This window comes from Streptopelia decaocto (genome assembly GCF_964273445.1).
Source record: "Streptopelia decaocto genome assembly, chromosome: 5".
Taxonomy (NCBI): domain Eukaryota; kingdom Metazoa; phylum Chordata; class Aves; order Columbiformes; family Columbidae; genus Streptopelia; species Streptopelia decaocto.
This window is the reverse complement of record NC_138659.1, coordinates 55,974,152-55,990,293: the sequence shown is the minus strand read 5'-3', so window position 1 is coordinate 55,990,293 and position 16,142 is coordinate 55,974,152. Positions and strand designations below refer to the sequence as shown.

At 41.3% G+C, this 16,142-nt stretch overlaps 1 protein-coding gene across 2 annotated transcripts; it reads left to right on the top strand.

Annotated features, from left to right (window-relative positions):
* The first annotated feature begins 1,748 nt into the window (after positions 1-1,748).
* Positions 1,749-12,171, top strand: CCNJ (cyclin J). Of its 2 annotated transcripts, XM_082052796.1 has the most exons (6): positions 1,749-1,888; positions 2,201-2,294; positions 4,179-4,389; positions 6,792-7,091; positions 7,180-7,339; positions 8,978-12,171. In XM_082052796.1, exons 2-6 carry the CDS (start codon positions 2,226-2,228, stop codon positions 9,381-9,383), a joined length of 1,146 nt encoding a protein of 381 aa, XP_081908922.1. In that variant the 5' UTR covers positions 1,749-1,888; positions 2,201-2,225; the 3' UTR covers positions 9,384-12,171. The 2 variants fall into 2 exon arrangements, with proteins under 2 accessions (XP_081908922.1, XP_081908923.1); XM_082052797.1 differs by lacking the exon at positions 1,749-1,888 and having other exon boundaries at positions 2,115-2,294.
* Positions 12,172-16,142: the final 3,971 nt, after the last annotated feature.

Here is a 16,142-nt window from a genome sequence, read left to right as displayed (position 1 = left end):
ACATGGTGGTTAAATAGATCTATGGGGATGCAGCAGTGCTAATAGTAATTTCTCCCAATACTTAAGATTAGACTGTGACGTCCTTGTTCGGGCACATTGCAACAGGTTTTTAGCATGTTGATGTTTATTAGCTTTTTCCTCTTCAAGCGGGCAATGCATTTTTGAAGGCCGTAGAGGTGTCCTGAATGATTATGTCTCCATTAGGAATCTGCTTTTGAGATTTATCCTACCCTTGAAATATGAGATTTATTATTACCTTTCTTCAAGGATAAATAATTCTAAAATTAAAACTAGCTTGAGCATGCACTTGCCTATAAAGCAATGCATAAGTATGAGACAGCCATCAGAACAGCAAAATGCTGCTTTGTCAATAGTCCATACATCTCAGATAGCTAATCTAAATAGTTGAATTATTTTCTCAATTATGTATGCACCAAAAATACTAACATTTTTCTGGTTTTTTCTTCATAAAACTATGTGGCATTATATAACAAAATCTGTCATAAATAGAAACTGCCTAAGAGATGTGTCCTCGAAAACAAGAGCCAACACCTCTGAGCACACCTCCTCTAATGAAATGAGCCACTGCAGTCCATAGAACTACTCATTAAAGCTAGACATGCATGTTTAAAGGAACAGGCTTTTACAGCCCTTGCTCCAGTCATTAAACCGGTTATGTCAAAAAGTTGGTTTCCATTTTCTTAATTAAAAAAAAGTCTGAGCATTGGTAGAAATGAAAAATTAAAATATGCTCCCTCAACATAAATTGCATCCAATGCATTTCTTCTTCATCACTTTGCATTGTTTGTTGTACTAGGTTTTACATTCTCATAAGCCAGTTGTTTGGGTATTTGAGAATTCAAAGATGTAAACCACTATAAAGGACCAGATATTAAGATCTCTGCAGCAGGGGGTTACAAATAAGGGGGAAGTATCTAGAAAAAGGGCTTCTGAAAACAAACCAAGTACACAGCACCTACCGCTAAAGCAAGAGCACAGGTGGCAGCTCTGTTTGCTGATCACCCCTCAGCAACACAGGCCACTTCGCACAGGTGAACGGCACAGGCTGTTCACAGGAGGATGCACCTATTACAAACCACCTCCCTGGTATTTTACTAGCAGCGAACAAGAGCTCGCCCACAAAACACATCTAATACTTGAGCCTCACAGCTTTTGCTGCCCGAGTGGCATGTTTTTCTGCTGAAGTGAAAATGTGTCTGAAGTGCTACAGCGCTGAACGACACACGGCCCCTGACACGATCGCTGCACGTGTTAAAAACCTCACGGCTGAACCGAAAAGGGAAAATGACAGAGGAAAAGACGGGGCGGGCGGGCGCAGGAAGTGCTCTCGGGCGCTATCAGGTGCGCTCAGGTGCATCACCGTGCTCCGGCCGGGGAGAGCCCCGCTAACCCGGCTCTCCCAAGACACCCGGGGGGAGACCCCAAGGGTCCTGCAGCCCCCAGCACGGGTTACACCACACCCTGGGACCCTGCCAACGGGTAAGGCCCCAGCCCATCTCCGGGTGCCGCCGCGGCGCCCAGCCCAGCCCAGCCTACCCTCCCCGGCCTTTATCGGGGCGGCTACGGGAGGTCCGCGGGCCCAAAACCTTCCCGCGCGTGGCCGCGGAGGTCGGCATGTCTCGTGAGCGCCGCGCCTTGATTGGCCCCCAGCGGACGGGCCGTGCTGTAAGGCAGCAGCCGATTGGCGGGCGAGCGGCCGCGTGCGGGCGCTGCCTGGCTTTGTACACACGCCGGCCCGCTCGGCCCTTTAACAATGGGCGAGGCGGGCGGCGCCGCGTGATGGCGGGGGAGCCCTCGGGACGCCGCGCCGCGCTCAGGTGCCCCGGGCCCGGCCCCGCCGCAGCCGCCAGCTGCGCCGCTGCGTAGGGTGAGTGGTGGCTTCGGTGGGGGAGGCGCTGCCGCCCTTTGTTGGGGCGCGATCACGCGCCCCTGGGGCCGCCGGCTCCTCCGCGCCCCCCTCGCCTGGCCGTGCTCCGGGGCGGGAGGGGGCGGCTTAACGAGCCTCACTTGTGCCCTGCATGGCGGCCAGCTGGGCCGGGGCGCCGGGGGAGCCCTGCGGCGCGGGCAGCGGCTGATCGCGTTTAACTGGGGGCAAGCGAGGAAGGGGCGAGGGTGGTGTTGCCCGTCCCGTTCTGCCCCGCCCGCGCTCAGCGAGCTCCGCTTCCTCCCCTCCGCCCAGGCCCCGGCTGCCGCCCGCCCCGCCGATGGAGCTAGAGGCGCAGTGGTGGACAGGACAGCTGGCTGCCGACATCCACCAAGCGCTTCGCTACAAGGTAGGCCGGCCCGGCGGCGGTTGGTCTGCGGGGGGCGGCGGGGAGACTGGGGAGGCGGGGGGTGGAGGCCGCTCCCGGCCCCGCGGCGCGGGGGAAGCGGAGGCCGACGGCCCCGGCGCCTTTGTGAGGGCTCGAACAATCGGAGCCGGCCCGCCGGGGGGAGCCGGCGCGGCGGCTCGAAGCGGGACGGGAAGCGTATGTGGGGCGGGCTCGGTCCGGCGGGGTGTTGGTGGAGTTTGCTTTTTGAGACGTGGAAAAACACAGTGTCTGCTCTCAGTTAACGCTCGGGCTGTTTGTCATCAGTCCTGACAGTTTATCGGACTGAGCGGACTGTTCTCTCTCTGCAGTTCTAGAAGGCAAAGGGGTCACTATGCGCCTGGTTCTCCTGGTGGGATGCGTGAGTGCGTCCAAGTTTAAACTCTGCACAAAGCACTGTGATGCTGTTGTAACAAAACAAAACCCAAACAAACAAACACTAGATGCAGTACGGATAGGAGAGGGTTACGGCAACACTGCTTTGAAGTTGCTTCGACTGACTCGGAGTTGCTCTTTGGGGCTAATTCCATAATAAAGCACATCTTATGCCCAGAGCTAAAAATCAGTTTGCAGTTACTGAACCTACTAAAAACGTTCTTTTTCTGCCTGATAGTATTTGATGAGTCGATTATCCTTCTTGAAGGTGTGACTTCTAAAGCAGCTTTTTTTTTTTTTCCCTCAGGGGTTTGGGGGAACACAAGAGGACAGGATAACTTATTTACTACCGAAATTACCATTACTAAACTAATAAGTTTGAGTTGGGAAAGGTGAATTCTAGAGCTTAATAGGTACGGGGTGGGGGGGTTGTTGTTTTGTTTTGTTTTCCATTTCAATAGCATGTTTCAGAACTTTGAATTGACTTTAAAACTTTGAAAATTTTGTAACTCCATTCCGACCTTATGTCATCAGATTTTCCTGCTGGAAATTTAATTGTATTCAAAATACTACTTACACACAGTAAGTAGGTTGCACCATCTAACACATAAATTTATTCATGATAACAGAAGACGGCACTGGTGTTCTGCTGTGTATCAGAGGAGATACTAGTTACCAGGCAGGAGCCTGGGGAATGTTGTTTCTACCAGTCCAAATTTTGTATTTAAAACAGATCATGCCTCAGATTTTTCTCATCTATGGTGTTGGTAGGGCCTTTGTTTTGTGGAGCCCCCCCCAAATCTGAGACCATGTTACGTTTATGTACGCTTAACTAAATGCGCGAGAGCATGCTGTAATCAGTGTCAGTGCAACATCAGTCGGACCAGATTAAGTCAGGGTTTAAGCGTATGCACACAGCAAGCACTGACACATGCACACCCCATTCCTCTTCCTAATGTGTCTACCCTCAGCCAGCTGTTGGTGCCCTTCTGGAAGCACCTGCAGGAGATGGGGCAGCAGTGGAACATGCAAACACTTCAGTACAAAGTCTGATTGCTTAGACTGAGCTGTAGCAAGAGGGGGTTGAGTTAAGCTATTGGACTTTGCATTGAAGCAGCTGAGCCGAAGCTCACATGCCCTTGCTGTTTCCCTGCTGGGAGGTACAGCCTTTGCATTAGACGTTATAGAACAGAAATGGTAAAAGCTAAAGTCACTCCAGCTGATTGCCCAATTGAAAGATTTTAAATTATTATATTAGTGTTGTGCAGAACCAAATTATATCTTAGTTCTGTAATACAACAAATAGGTTTTGTTTTCTGTGAAAAGGGATGCTGAAACAATGGGAACAGAAGGAAGAGGGGAGAAATACTTTGAAAATTCCATGATAAAATTGAGAATTTCAGCTATATTAATCTGATACCAATTCAAACTGAATGATGGTTTTAATAAAATTACATGCTACTGTCCATCTAGGAGCTGAAGCTGCCCTCCTACAAAGGACAATCTCCCCAGTTACATCTGAGAAGATACTTTGCAGATCTGATTGCCATTGTGAGCAATCGGTTCAGACTCTGTCCTGCTGCACGACATCTAGCTGTGTATCTCTTGGACCTCTTTATGGATCGTTATGACATATCTATACAGCAGTTGCATGTAGTTGCTCTTTCCTGTTTACTTTTAGCAAGTAAGTATGTAGCACCAAACTTTAACTAGAGCAATATAGGTTCTCCTTCTAAAGGTGTGTCTTGATGAGATATTAGCAGGTGGGGGAAACAAAGTGGTTATAAAAGACAAGCAGTTTAGTGAATATCAATTTGGCCCAATTGACAGAGCCTTTCTTTAGACTCTTATTTTGACTTCTGTTGGCACCTGATGAAACTGAGGGGAGGAAAAACAAACTGTGATTAAAAACTAATGTTTATGCTTGGTAACAAATTATTCTAAGGTGAACTTTCAGAGCTGTATTATAGGAATAGAAAAACTGTCTTTCTGAGGCCATGGCAAAATAGGCAGATCCAATGCTGCAAATGAGAAATTTGCATACCTGTGATAAAGGAAGAAATTAAATAAACCATATGTAGACTGACCCTGCTGAGGCTGCTGTGTGGTTCTGGAATACTTCAGATTTCATAAATTGCAGTGTTCTTTAAGCAAGCTAAGACTAACATAAATCCTGTGTTGTCACATACCAGATGTAATACTGGTGTGAAATACACTGGCGAATGCACAGTACGCTGAAGACAGAATTAATGACAAACACTCACTATTAACAGTGCTGCTTATGTTGACCTTGGCTAGATTCTTGTGGAGTGTATCCATCTTTTGACATTTGTAGACCCCTTTTAGAAGTCCCCAAAGAAATACAGGTGCAGTTTACTGGGATACCTGCTGGCACTTGTTCTTAGACCAAAAGATTCAGAGAAGCAGGTCCTGTCAGCAGAACTAACTGTTGGTTTCATTTCTGCTGATGTTTCTCTGAATCCATTTTCATTTTCTCAGAAATATTGCATGGTAGCTCTAGGCCCTCTTTGCTAGAAAACCAGAGCACTGAAGTGTTGGCTATTTTGGGTATGCTGCTTCCTTTCATTGCATCCCCTGTCTCCACCAATACAGTTATTCAGCAGAACAGTTAAACAAGAAAAGGGTTTTTTCAGATTCTTCTGGGGGTAAACTCTGACTGGATGCCACGAGCCAGCAATCTTCTCTTTGCAAAGGGTAAGGTGCTGAGTATGAAAACCTGGCCTCAGAAACCAGTGTAATCCATTTAGGAAAACTGATTGGCTTTGAACTAATGCCAGATTTTCAAATGCAAATCATGTTCTGAAGACAATTAAAAAAAAAAAAATCACCTCTGCCATCTTTCATGACAAGCTGCAAGTAGAGCTCTGAAAGCCTGGAGTATTCATTCCTCTGAGCAGCAGTGTATGAATTGGTTGAGAAAGCACAAACCAGAATGCTATTTTAAACTTTTGCTCTGTGTGGCTTAAACAAGCAGTTTAATCAGCAGTGCACTCAGTTGGACAAATCACACTGTGATATATCTGATAAGGTCATAGATGTAATAAGAGAAATTACAATGTGACTCCTGAAGCTTTTATTTCTATAATTACTAGAGTATGAGAAACAAAAACTGACAGACTGAGACTGGTCTTGAGTTCTGAGTTGTGTATAAGTACCTCCACTGTTGGAAAAAAGTAAATGTTCAGTATGTTCGGTCCTGGAAAACTCCCTAAAAAATGCGGATTTACAACATATCGTGTAGTACTGAATAGCGAGTGTCAGATGGAAAGGATTTGCAATGAAATGGAAAGAGCACAACCATATGGCAGACTGTATGGAAATGCGACACTTGTTTCTCTTATTAATGGATTTTTGACATACACAGTTTGCTTCAGGCTAAAAACGTACAGGACTGACAAGTTAAAAGTCCAAGGAAAGCTGAAGTGGAAACAGTATACATGGCAGTGTGGGTTTTCAGATGCACATTGCTGAAAACCACTTGTTTGAACTGCTGCAACAGCTTATCAGCTATCAAGTCTAAAACTGTACCTACCATAGCAGGTATTAAAAGCAGCCACATTGGCTAGAGCTGTAGCTATACTATAGTGAGTTTTAGAAAAAAGGGTGTGAGGGGGTGGGAGGGTGATTAAAGTCAAATGCTGTGGTGCTGTGTACGCCAAATCACATCACAGTGGTATTTCATTAATGATGGGGACACATTATATAATAATTTGGTGACAAAAACTTGCATATGCAGTGCCAGTTATGTCCTAATGCAGCTCACTTCTGCTCTTGGCAACTGGCTTCTGTGTGCTGGGGTGGGAAAACCAACAGGAAACATGGCACTCACTGCACAATATCCTACACAGTGTTTGACATTATCTGCTGAAATGTACCCCTTTATAGTACATACCCCCTTTTGTCTCGGATGATATCTTCCATTTGAGCTTTGCATGTGCAGGAAAGTCTCAAGCTTGTTTGACGCAGCAGAATTGAAATATGACCAATGCAGGCATTAGATACAATCTGTTTTACAGTTCACTCATGCTGAACCTTTCCCCCCCCCCTCTTTCTGTTCACCTGAAGGTAAATTTGAAGAAAAGGAAGACAGTGTTCCCAAACTTGAACAGTTGAACAGCTTGGGTTGTATGACTAACATGAACTTGGTACTAACAAAACAGAATTTGCTTCATATGGAGCTGTTGTTGCTAGAAACATTTCAGTGGAATTTGTGCCTCCCAACTGCTGCCCATTTCATCGACTATTATCTTTCTATTGCTGTCCATGAGACTGATCTTCATGATGGCTGGCCAATGGTTTGCTTAGAGAAGACCAAGTTATATATGGCAAAATATGCTGATTACTTTCTGGAGGTGTCACTGCAAGGTGAGTTACATATTTCAGGTAATGACTCCTTTGTCTTGATAGATAAAGTCAAACTTAAATGACTCTTTTTCTTATTCCTTCTTTTTAGATCATGCATTTTTAAGTTATGCCCCTTCTTTAGTTGCTACTGCGTGTGTAGCTTCTTCACGGATTATCTTGCGTCTCTCACCCACGTGGCCTACCCGACTGCATCATCTCACTGCGTACTCCTGGGATTTCCTAGTGCCATGTATTGAACGATTATTAATGTAAGTTAACGAAGCAGCTTCTTTGAAGGCCATTTCTGCATCTGTTGGTATGCTTAATTGCTGTTAGCACTGAAAGTAAATATATTTGAATTTCATTTTCTCTATTCTAAAACTACTTGGGTATTAGGTAATATTGTTAGGTAATAACTGTTTTGTTCTTTTCAAAAAAGAAAACCTTATCAGATCAAACCTCTTTCCTGTTCTTTCAACAAACTCAGCCTTGCATTTCCACTGAACATCTTCTGGCATGCTTTGAGAATCTGTTAAATAGCTTGTTGCTGATCTCTGTAGTCTACTCAGAGAGCAGGAGGAAATAGTGAGGAGTACTGAAGGCACAGGAGCTCCTGCTTACTCTCTAGATTGTATGCCTTGGAAGTTCAAGGGATGCTCCAAACAGATTATGGATCAAACATGCAGACTGAGTGGCCAGCTTTGTGACGGAGAAATGACCAAGAGGTTATATCTATTTTTGCTGTATTCATTTTTGCACTACAGTGGAGAGGTACAGCTGGCATGCAATAAAAATACCAACGAATGCCAAGTGAACCTTGCTGGGAAGGGATGTTATGCAGTCAGTTCTTTTATTCTAAAAGATCAAAACCTATGCCTACCATAACTGCTTTCTTCCTACAGAAGTTTGCTCTTGCCCAGACCCAAACACAGTTGTGCTCCCTAGAAGCACAGGAACAGCTGTATCTGGAAGAATCACATCTTCCTTATAAGCATGGGCTTATAAGGAGCCCATCGTAATGGGCTCTTTGGGCTTTGCTAATGTGTGTAATAAAAGGAATAGGACCCAGTGCTGCTGCAGAGCTGTTTTCAGGATTGCTTAGGGAGGTGGGGAGAAGGTGGAAGCCTTTTAGTCATCTTTGCACTACACCATAAAAAGCTGGTAATCTTTAAGAAAAAAAACCAACTGCTTAGGGGTTGAACCACAATGGTCTTAGAGATCTGCTCTGTGTAGGCAGTACTGAAAAACTTAGATGATTTTAGGCCTGACTGAAGTGTGTAGGCGGTACCTGCTTAACCTCAGCATAAGAGCAAGAGAAAGAATACGTCTAAATGTATTTCAGACAGGTGTAAATCAAGGGGAAATCAGGTGGGCTAAACTGCCTAACTTAAGTACTGTGTGGGCTAGAAAAAAGGTGAGAAAAGGGAAAAAAAAAAAAGGCGTTTCTACTCTCCAGAACAGGATCCAATATCACTATATATATGATCTTTGAGTAAAGTTGATCTTTTAAAAACCCTATAGTCACCCGACTTAAATGAGACGCAGTAAGTAAGTTTTCATTTCAGGTTCTGGTAATCTGGCACATTATTGCCGTACACTAGCAGGCTTTATTGCGCTGGTAATTTTAGATACTGCTGTATTATTTGTATTTTACTTGGCTTTTATCTGCATTTTGTATTGCTGTGCAATGAAGCAAAATGCTGAAAAAAACCCTGTATCTTAAAGAAACAAATTCTTAAATCTGAGATTATTTTAAAGGGTAGGCTAAAATTATTTTCTTTTTTTTAAAAGCTTTGAAGCTTTCAGATAATTGCACAGTTTTTTAGAGTGCTCTTACAAGTTAACCCAAAAGAGTTTCTTTTAATATGTATTTTTTTTTATTATTCTGTCCTCTCAATTTGTTTTAGTGCACATGATAATGATGTGAAGGAAGCAAACAAGCAAAAAGGACAGCATGCTCAGTCTGCCCAACATACTGCATTTCAGACACCGGCTCCAACTCCCCAGCAGGCTAATGCTCAACAGCACATACCATATCTCCAAGCTCATCAATCTTCATTACAGTATCACCATCAGACATCACAGCAGCAAAACTGTCAACAGATATCATCTAATCGTACAACATCTCACCCACTTCAGACTTGCCCCGCTGCCTTACAGTCTAGCGTTCAGGCTCGAGGCCACATACAGACTGGTGCTGCAATGTCACTAGCTGTTCCGCTAGAAGTGAAGCCATGTATAAGTGTCTCCTACAACCGGAGTTATCAAGTGAATGGACGATATTCCTGTATTACTCCCTGCTTTGAGAGGTGATAAGTACAAAATGGTTTTGTGCTTGTTTGGTTGGGGTGGGAAGTTGTGTTGAGGGGAGTTGTTTTGGGGTTTTTTTTTTTGTTAAACCTCAAATAAGTTTGGGGGTGACAAACTGAATAAAAAAAGTGTCTTTCCAGAAAAAAGCAACTGGATTGGCAACCAGTACCATAGATCAAATACAGACTGAAAAAAAATAAGCACACAGAACACCCTCTAAAAAGAATGTGTATACCTGGGGATAAGAAATTCTTACTCTGGCACTCAGAATACTCTGTGCTTCTAACACACATTTGAAATACTAGTCAAAAGAAAAATAGCTGTGGACTAACTACCGACTTAGCTTTTAATGAAGGAGATATGCAGTATTATTTTGAAGACGTTTATGTAATATCACCATACAGTATTAACACTTACTTCAAATTTACTGAAACATAAGAATCCATTGAATGCCAGACTTCTCCAGATCCGTGAGGATCACAGAAGAAACAAATCTCCGTATGGCTAACTCCATACTCCTGCCCCTTTTTCAGCACTTGTGTTGGATATTTGATTTAGGCTAAGGCATCTGAGTTAACTGGTATTTTGGCTAGCTTTTAAGTTTTGTACCTTGCCGGATAGGCACTATGGTTTTGCTTCTTTTCTTCTCCCTATCCTTTTTATGTTTAAAGTAACACTTTCCTACTAACTCAGGGAATTTTCTACTCATTACTCTCTGCTGCTGATTTGTACACTTAATTGGGTATAACCTGAGGGAGGAAGGTATAGAGGGAATAGACTACAGCAAGTGGAGTGGCTTTTCTTCAGGGCCTCTATATGCAGAGTACCAAAGGGATATGTTAGTGTTCACAGAACGTAGATGTGAACTACTGCCCAGCAGCGTGGTATTGAGTAATGGGAAAAAAGAGAAAGTTTCAGCTGGACTTGTACTGTACTAGAACTACTACAGTGGCTGTGATGCCTCTGTGTACACACACACACATGTATTATTAACCAACAGAAAGCATCTCCCAATTGCACTGACCATGCCACTCAAACAAAAAAAGGACAGTTAAATGCTTATAGAAATCCAGTTCCATCAGGAGGGAAATTCTCAGGTAACAGCGGGACAACTTTTTCTACTATTTGGGAGTTCCAGAAGAAAATGCAGAGGTTTATTCTTCTAAATGGGTGGATCTAAAATATATTGAAGAGTAAACCGCTTTATCACAATTAAGGTGCTAATTACGTAACTGTATGGAATTACACTATCTCCTGTGGAGTGTATAGTCTAAGGGTAGAAAGCTTCATGCATCCAACTCTTGGATGAAAATGGTGGTAGAGATATTAATGGAGAATTTATTTTTTTTTTAACATACAAGAAGATACCTGACTTTCTCCTGTGGTAGAATATGGGAGCAAGATGTATGGATGACAGGATTCTTACTACTTTAAAATAGCTTTATAGTATGTGGGCTTAAGGCTTTTTTGTTTATTTGTTCTTTTACAACCTCCTCCCCTGTCTTAGTGGTAGCACTTAAACTTGTGTACCATCTAATGACACTGAAGTATTGCAAATCTTACACAGACTGTCTGAAAGCAGGGGCAAATAAGATAAATTATCCATATTAAAATGAAGGCTTTATCACAGGAGAGGAGGCCTTACCATAATGTTCAGAATGGAGGGAGGGGAGGGCAGCACAGCTGTGGTTTTTTTTCTGGAGCTGAGTGATAACATGCTACAAATACCTATTTATTGTTGAGGAGAAAAAATCCTGTTTGTCTTGGTTTGTTGTGTTTTTTTTTTTTTGCTTATGGTTTGTTTGTGGGTTTTTATTTCCCATAAATCCCAATTTTTGTTGTGGGCTTTTGTAGCATATATGTGCAAGTCAAGAGGGACAGGAGAGTGAATGAAAGAGACTACACTCTCTGCTTTATGCTAGAGAATCAACTTTGAAATAGGCGTAGTGTGGTCAATTCTTCATTAAAGTGCAAGTTGGTTTGGTTTTGTGGTGTCCCCCCCGCTCCTGTCTTCGGTTCTTAAAGAATATCCCTGTGTCTGAGAGTAGTGTTAAGTAGAGACTTCCACCTCAGAAGATGCCATGCTTTTTATTCAGCATTGTGACCCACTTAAGAGGGAAATGGACTTCTTTCTGCAGGTTTCATTTTGTAGCAATGCTATATCCATGTCCTCAGTGCTCTAACTACCTCTGATGCTATGAATGTACAGTCTTGTAATAGACCATGACTTGAAATAACAGCAGATGCCTGTAGCATTTTTTTTTCTGTAAAATCTTTAGATCAGCTAACTTGTCATCTTTATTTGTGACACAGCAGTATAGGCTCTTCTTGTTTTGGGGGTATTAGTAAATTTATTCCATAGACATTTGATACATAAAAATTTAACTAATACTTAACACTGGAATTATAATGGGCGGGGGGCTTATTCCCTTAGTTAATACTGCAAATTTACATTTAATAGGGTATTTTTTATTTGACTATTTTAAGACACTAGGTCAACTGTAAAAAGATCCATTACATGCTGTTTGGTTTTAATTTATTACTTAGTCTGAGTTTTTCTGACACTACAGCTGCATAATGACTACAGAGAAAATGTACACTGAACAGTTTCAATATATTATTTAAAAGGGCTTTACCAGTGTACATTAAAAATACACTGTTCTTACTGTTAGAACCAAAATGTGTTTTTTATGGCATAAATAAGAATGGTGCTCCTAAATGCAAAATGTCCAAAACAATGGAATCTTTGTGAGTGCTATGCATTCAACTTATTTTTAAAAATAAAACTAGTTTTCAGTAAGAAGGCTCCAGTGTCTATTATGCCTTTTTTTTTTTTTTTTTTTGGGGGGGGGGGCAGGGAGGAGGGACAGGGACATTTAAAATATGTAAACTGACCCTATTCCATCTTGCATCATCCCTGTGTATGGGCTGAAGATGTAAGGATTTCTTTTTCCCCACCCTTTCTGTGACACTATAATAAGCTTCAGGAACACCTTGACTTCACAATTTAAAAAATAGGAAGGAAATCATGGAAGAAGGGGACTTAAAACTAATTGCATCCACAGCGTATGCTAAACATTGTATATTTCAACAATGTGTCTAGTGCACAGCTGTAACAAAGGAATCAAGAACAAAAGAACTAGCGCAGTTCAAGAGCAGGGGTTGAATTCATTTTGTTCTCATTCAAAAAAAAGAAAAAGTGATACACTCTCCTAATACTAGAAATCATTTAGGAGAAGATGTAGAAATAGCCTTTTGTCAAGAGCTACAAGCACTTAGGTTATTTAAAATAGCTGTGAAGGCTCAGTCATGCCAAAGGCAGCATAAAATCATGTCCTAGCAGAAATATTTTTTGCATGCTTAAAGTTTATGATAACTGCTCCTTACTAAAAGAAATTCTGGTTCTTCCTAATAATGACACAATTCACATTTGTAACAAGGCTAACTCCAAAAATTAAGTACATTGCATAGAATTTAATTCCTCTGAATTTAGAAAATGAAATTGTGAGCTCTCCTTTAGTTTGTACCCATCAATCTAGGAATAAACTCTGGTTGTGAAAACCCTTCTAGAAGGCTTAGAGCAAGCTCTGTCCTGTCCCACTGAGGAACAAGGGCAATGTTCCAGTACAATGGTTGCATACATATTACAGAGATACATTGATCTGCAACTTTTACCCCTTTGGGCAGCAAAAATCAAGTCTACCTCGACTGTCTCCTTGAAATCTCAAATTCTTATATTTTTTTACTCTAAGTACAAAACAGGAACTACCCATGACCTTTAGGAGTCTCAAACAACTACAAGGGCTGCCAGCTACTTTTCAATATTTCAGCAGAAGTCTCAACTCAAGTCTGAGGCTTTTTGTGTTTGCACACAAGAAGAAAAACTTTCTCTCTGCTTCCCATGACCCAGGCTCATTATCTACATTAAATATGAGGATAGTTATATTCTTCAAGCATTGCAAATTTAGCCTAAAAGATTAATTTAAAGTTAAATGGTACATCACCAGAAAAAAAAAAGATTTTTTTTTGTAACTATTATACTGCTGTGAAGAATAATATAAGCCAGAAAGTAATGTAGCATCCTCCTTTAATAATTGATTAGATCTACATTCTGAATGTTAACAGGACAAGAGTCTCTTGGGTAGATAAAGCCTTATCTGACTGAACACAAATGCCCAGTTTTATTTTATTACAAGGTTGTCAATAGCAATTTTATAAAACACCAAATAAAGCAGTAATAACAAAATATACACTGTTCTTTTTAGCCCCTGTTACGATGGTATTTTAGAAGTTATGGCACAAGCACATTTGTGAAGTTCACGTTACACATTTTGCTCGGTAATTAGATATTATGTAATGAATTTCTGTAACTTCAATAAACAAGACATGCATTCTGACAAAGGAATGCATTTGCTACTAAGCATTAAAAAAAAAAAACAACAACACACACACACACCATAAACTTGTAACTGAATCATTAAAGACTAAATATCTAAAAGTCGCTCCAGGGTTTGAACATCCTCGGTGCAAGCAAGGATGTGGCTTCTGCTGCCAGTCCTATCAAGAGAAGTAGGGAGACTTAAGAAAGACTTAGAGGTATTAAAACTGCAAACCTGGGATTCAGTATATTATATAATGTTCAACACTGCAAGTCAGTTAAATTGTTATCTCACCTATGAGCTGGCATACGCATTCTAAAACTGTTTGGAAATGCTACTTAGTTTTCTTCAAACATTTGAATTGGCTCTCCTGAAACAGCAAGATAAAAGAACACTTTCACAGAACAGCCCATTGAAGTATTCATTTTCCATAGTCCATGAATCATTTAAAAGCCCACTCTAAGACTATATATTCTGTAGGATTTTTTTCATGCTAATCAGTCAGTAAATACTAAGAGATTTACAGCTAGTAGAATGCCAGTTTATAGTTTATTCCACAGATAACATATACTTAGAGTCTTCCGACAAAAAAATATAAACAACATAACAGACTGGCTCATTTCTTGTAGTACTGAAAAGATGTGTTAAGGTCTTGCAACACTTTGCAAACAAAAAGTTTAATTTCCTAGTGTTCAATCCTTATGTAGATAATTAATGTAGGTCCCTTCCAAATGAAATATTCTAGTCTATTATCATATTCCATGAGAGGTAAGCAACAGTAACTTCGTTTTTAAAGATTATAAATTAACTAAAGGATATTTATTTATGATTGATCAGAAACTAAGTAGAACTGCACAAACGAGACATTATTTGGATATGGATGAAAACAGGCATAGAGAGAAAATTCTTTGCTGGTAATTTCTGAAAAATGACTGTCAGTTTGATACACAGCTTCAGTTACTGCAAATGCATGCATAGCATCTGGATACGGTTTCTCGTGAGGAGAAAAAAAAAGTATTACAGCTGTAACTGCAACTTGGAAGGATTATTTAACAAAGAATTGCTACATATCTTTATCAATAACCACTCTCTAGCTAACACCTTTTAATACATTAAAAAATGCTCTACTATATGTGCAATGCTTACAGTTTAAATGAAGCGTTTTACAATTACTCTTTGTGGACTCAATCAGTTTATCTGGTAAACAAGCTCTTGTCAAGAATTACTTGCTCCTCAAAGACCTTTTTCCATGCATCCTCAGTATCTAGGTATCTTTGCCTTATTTAAGAAAACAAAGATAGATATGTGAAGCATTTCCTAGAAATTTTCAGAAAATTGAAACAGACAATTGAACAGAACTGAAAATTATTGTATGTGTATTGACACAGTTGTATTATGGAGGTTCCAATACTCAAGCTCATCTGACTGGGTATTTTTAAGATTTACCCTCCTTACAGTTTCACCTCCAGATTTATTAATGGGACTCCACAGTAGAGAAGAAGGGCAGATCGTGATTCTGCCTTTTGTCAGCACAACATTGTGAAAGATTTTACCAAATGGTGTTCTGCTTTAGCCTTTTCTACAGAGGTCAAACACACGCACATTTGCATTCCAGCCACCTGCCAACTCTGTTACTTAGAGAACAGTTTTCTAGTTATTCTGTTTTTAAAATAGTGACAACACTAATGGTTTGCTAAGTGTTGCAGTATGTTCAGATGCATAGATTTTGCAGGAAGGTAAATGACACTACAGATGGCATCGCTGCGTACCTCCAGAGATTGAGAAATTCTTCAGGAATGTCACAGAGGCTGAGTTTCCAGGGAAAGTGCCTGTATTTTGGAGTGGTTCTGTGCTGCTAGCCCTGCATCCTCTGTCAGTGCTCATATCTTATCTTAGCGCTTGTTCACTGTGGTGCAGTAGCACCAAGGACTTGGATATTCCATAACCTTGTAGCAAAGATTATGAATACCAAGAAGACTATCTTTATTGACAGATGAAGAAGTAGGTGTGTTTCCATGCATCCAAAAGACTGTTGAATGACAGATGTGAAAACAGATTCTACTGGGAAACACATTCTCCACTAGTAGAAAAGCCCTATGCGGCTTCTATACCTGGGTTCAGATTACATGCTGTAAAGGGATCCTCCCTCAACACAGAGACAGTTGCAAGTCCATTGTGAGAATCTCATGTAAAGTCTCCTAAGACTTAGGAGAACTGGTTGGTAAAAAGGTAGGAAGCATGCAGCACCGCACCCAGCAGAGACCACAAAGGCCAAGATACATCAAGAATTTTTTCCACTTCCTTGATCAACTGGATTGTGAGAACACAAAAGTAGCTTGGAGGCACTTCCACCATCACTGTCTCTTTGAAAATGCTGCCTGTT

Bases quoted from the DNA above. Each gene is read 5' to 3' on its own strand.
- CCNJ (XM_082052796.1), top strand. From the start codon at position 2,226: ATGGAGCTAGAGGCGCAGTGGTGGACAGGACAGCTGGCTGCCGACATC. The intron at 7,092-7,179 runs GTGAGTTACATA...CCTTCTTTTTAG, and splicing joins TCTGGAGGTGTCACTGCAAG to ATCATGCATTTTTAAGTTAT. The intron at 7,340-8,977 runs GTAAGTTAACGA...AATTTGTTTTAG, and splicing joins TGTATTGAACGATTATTAAT to TGCACATGATAATGATGTGA.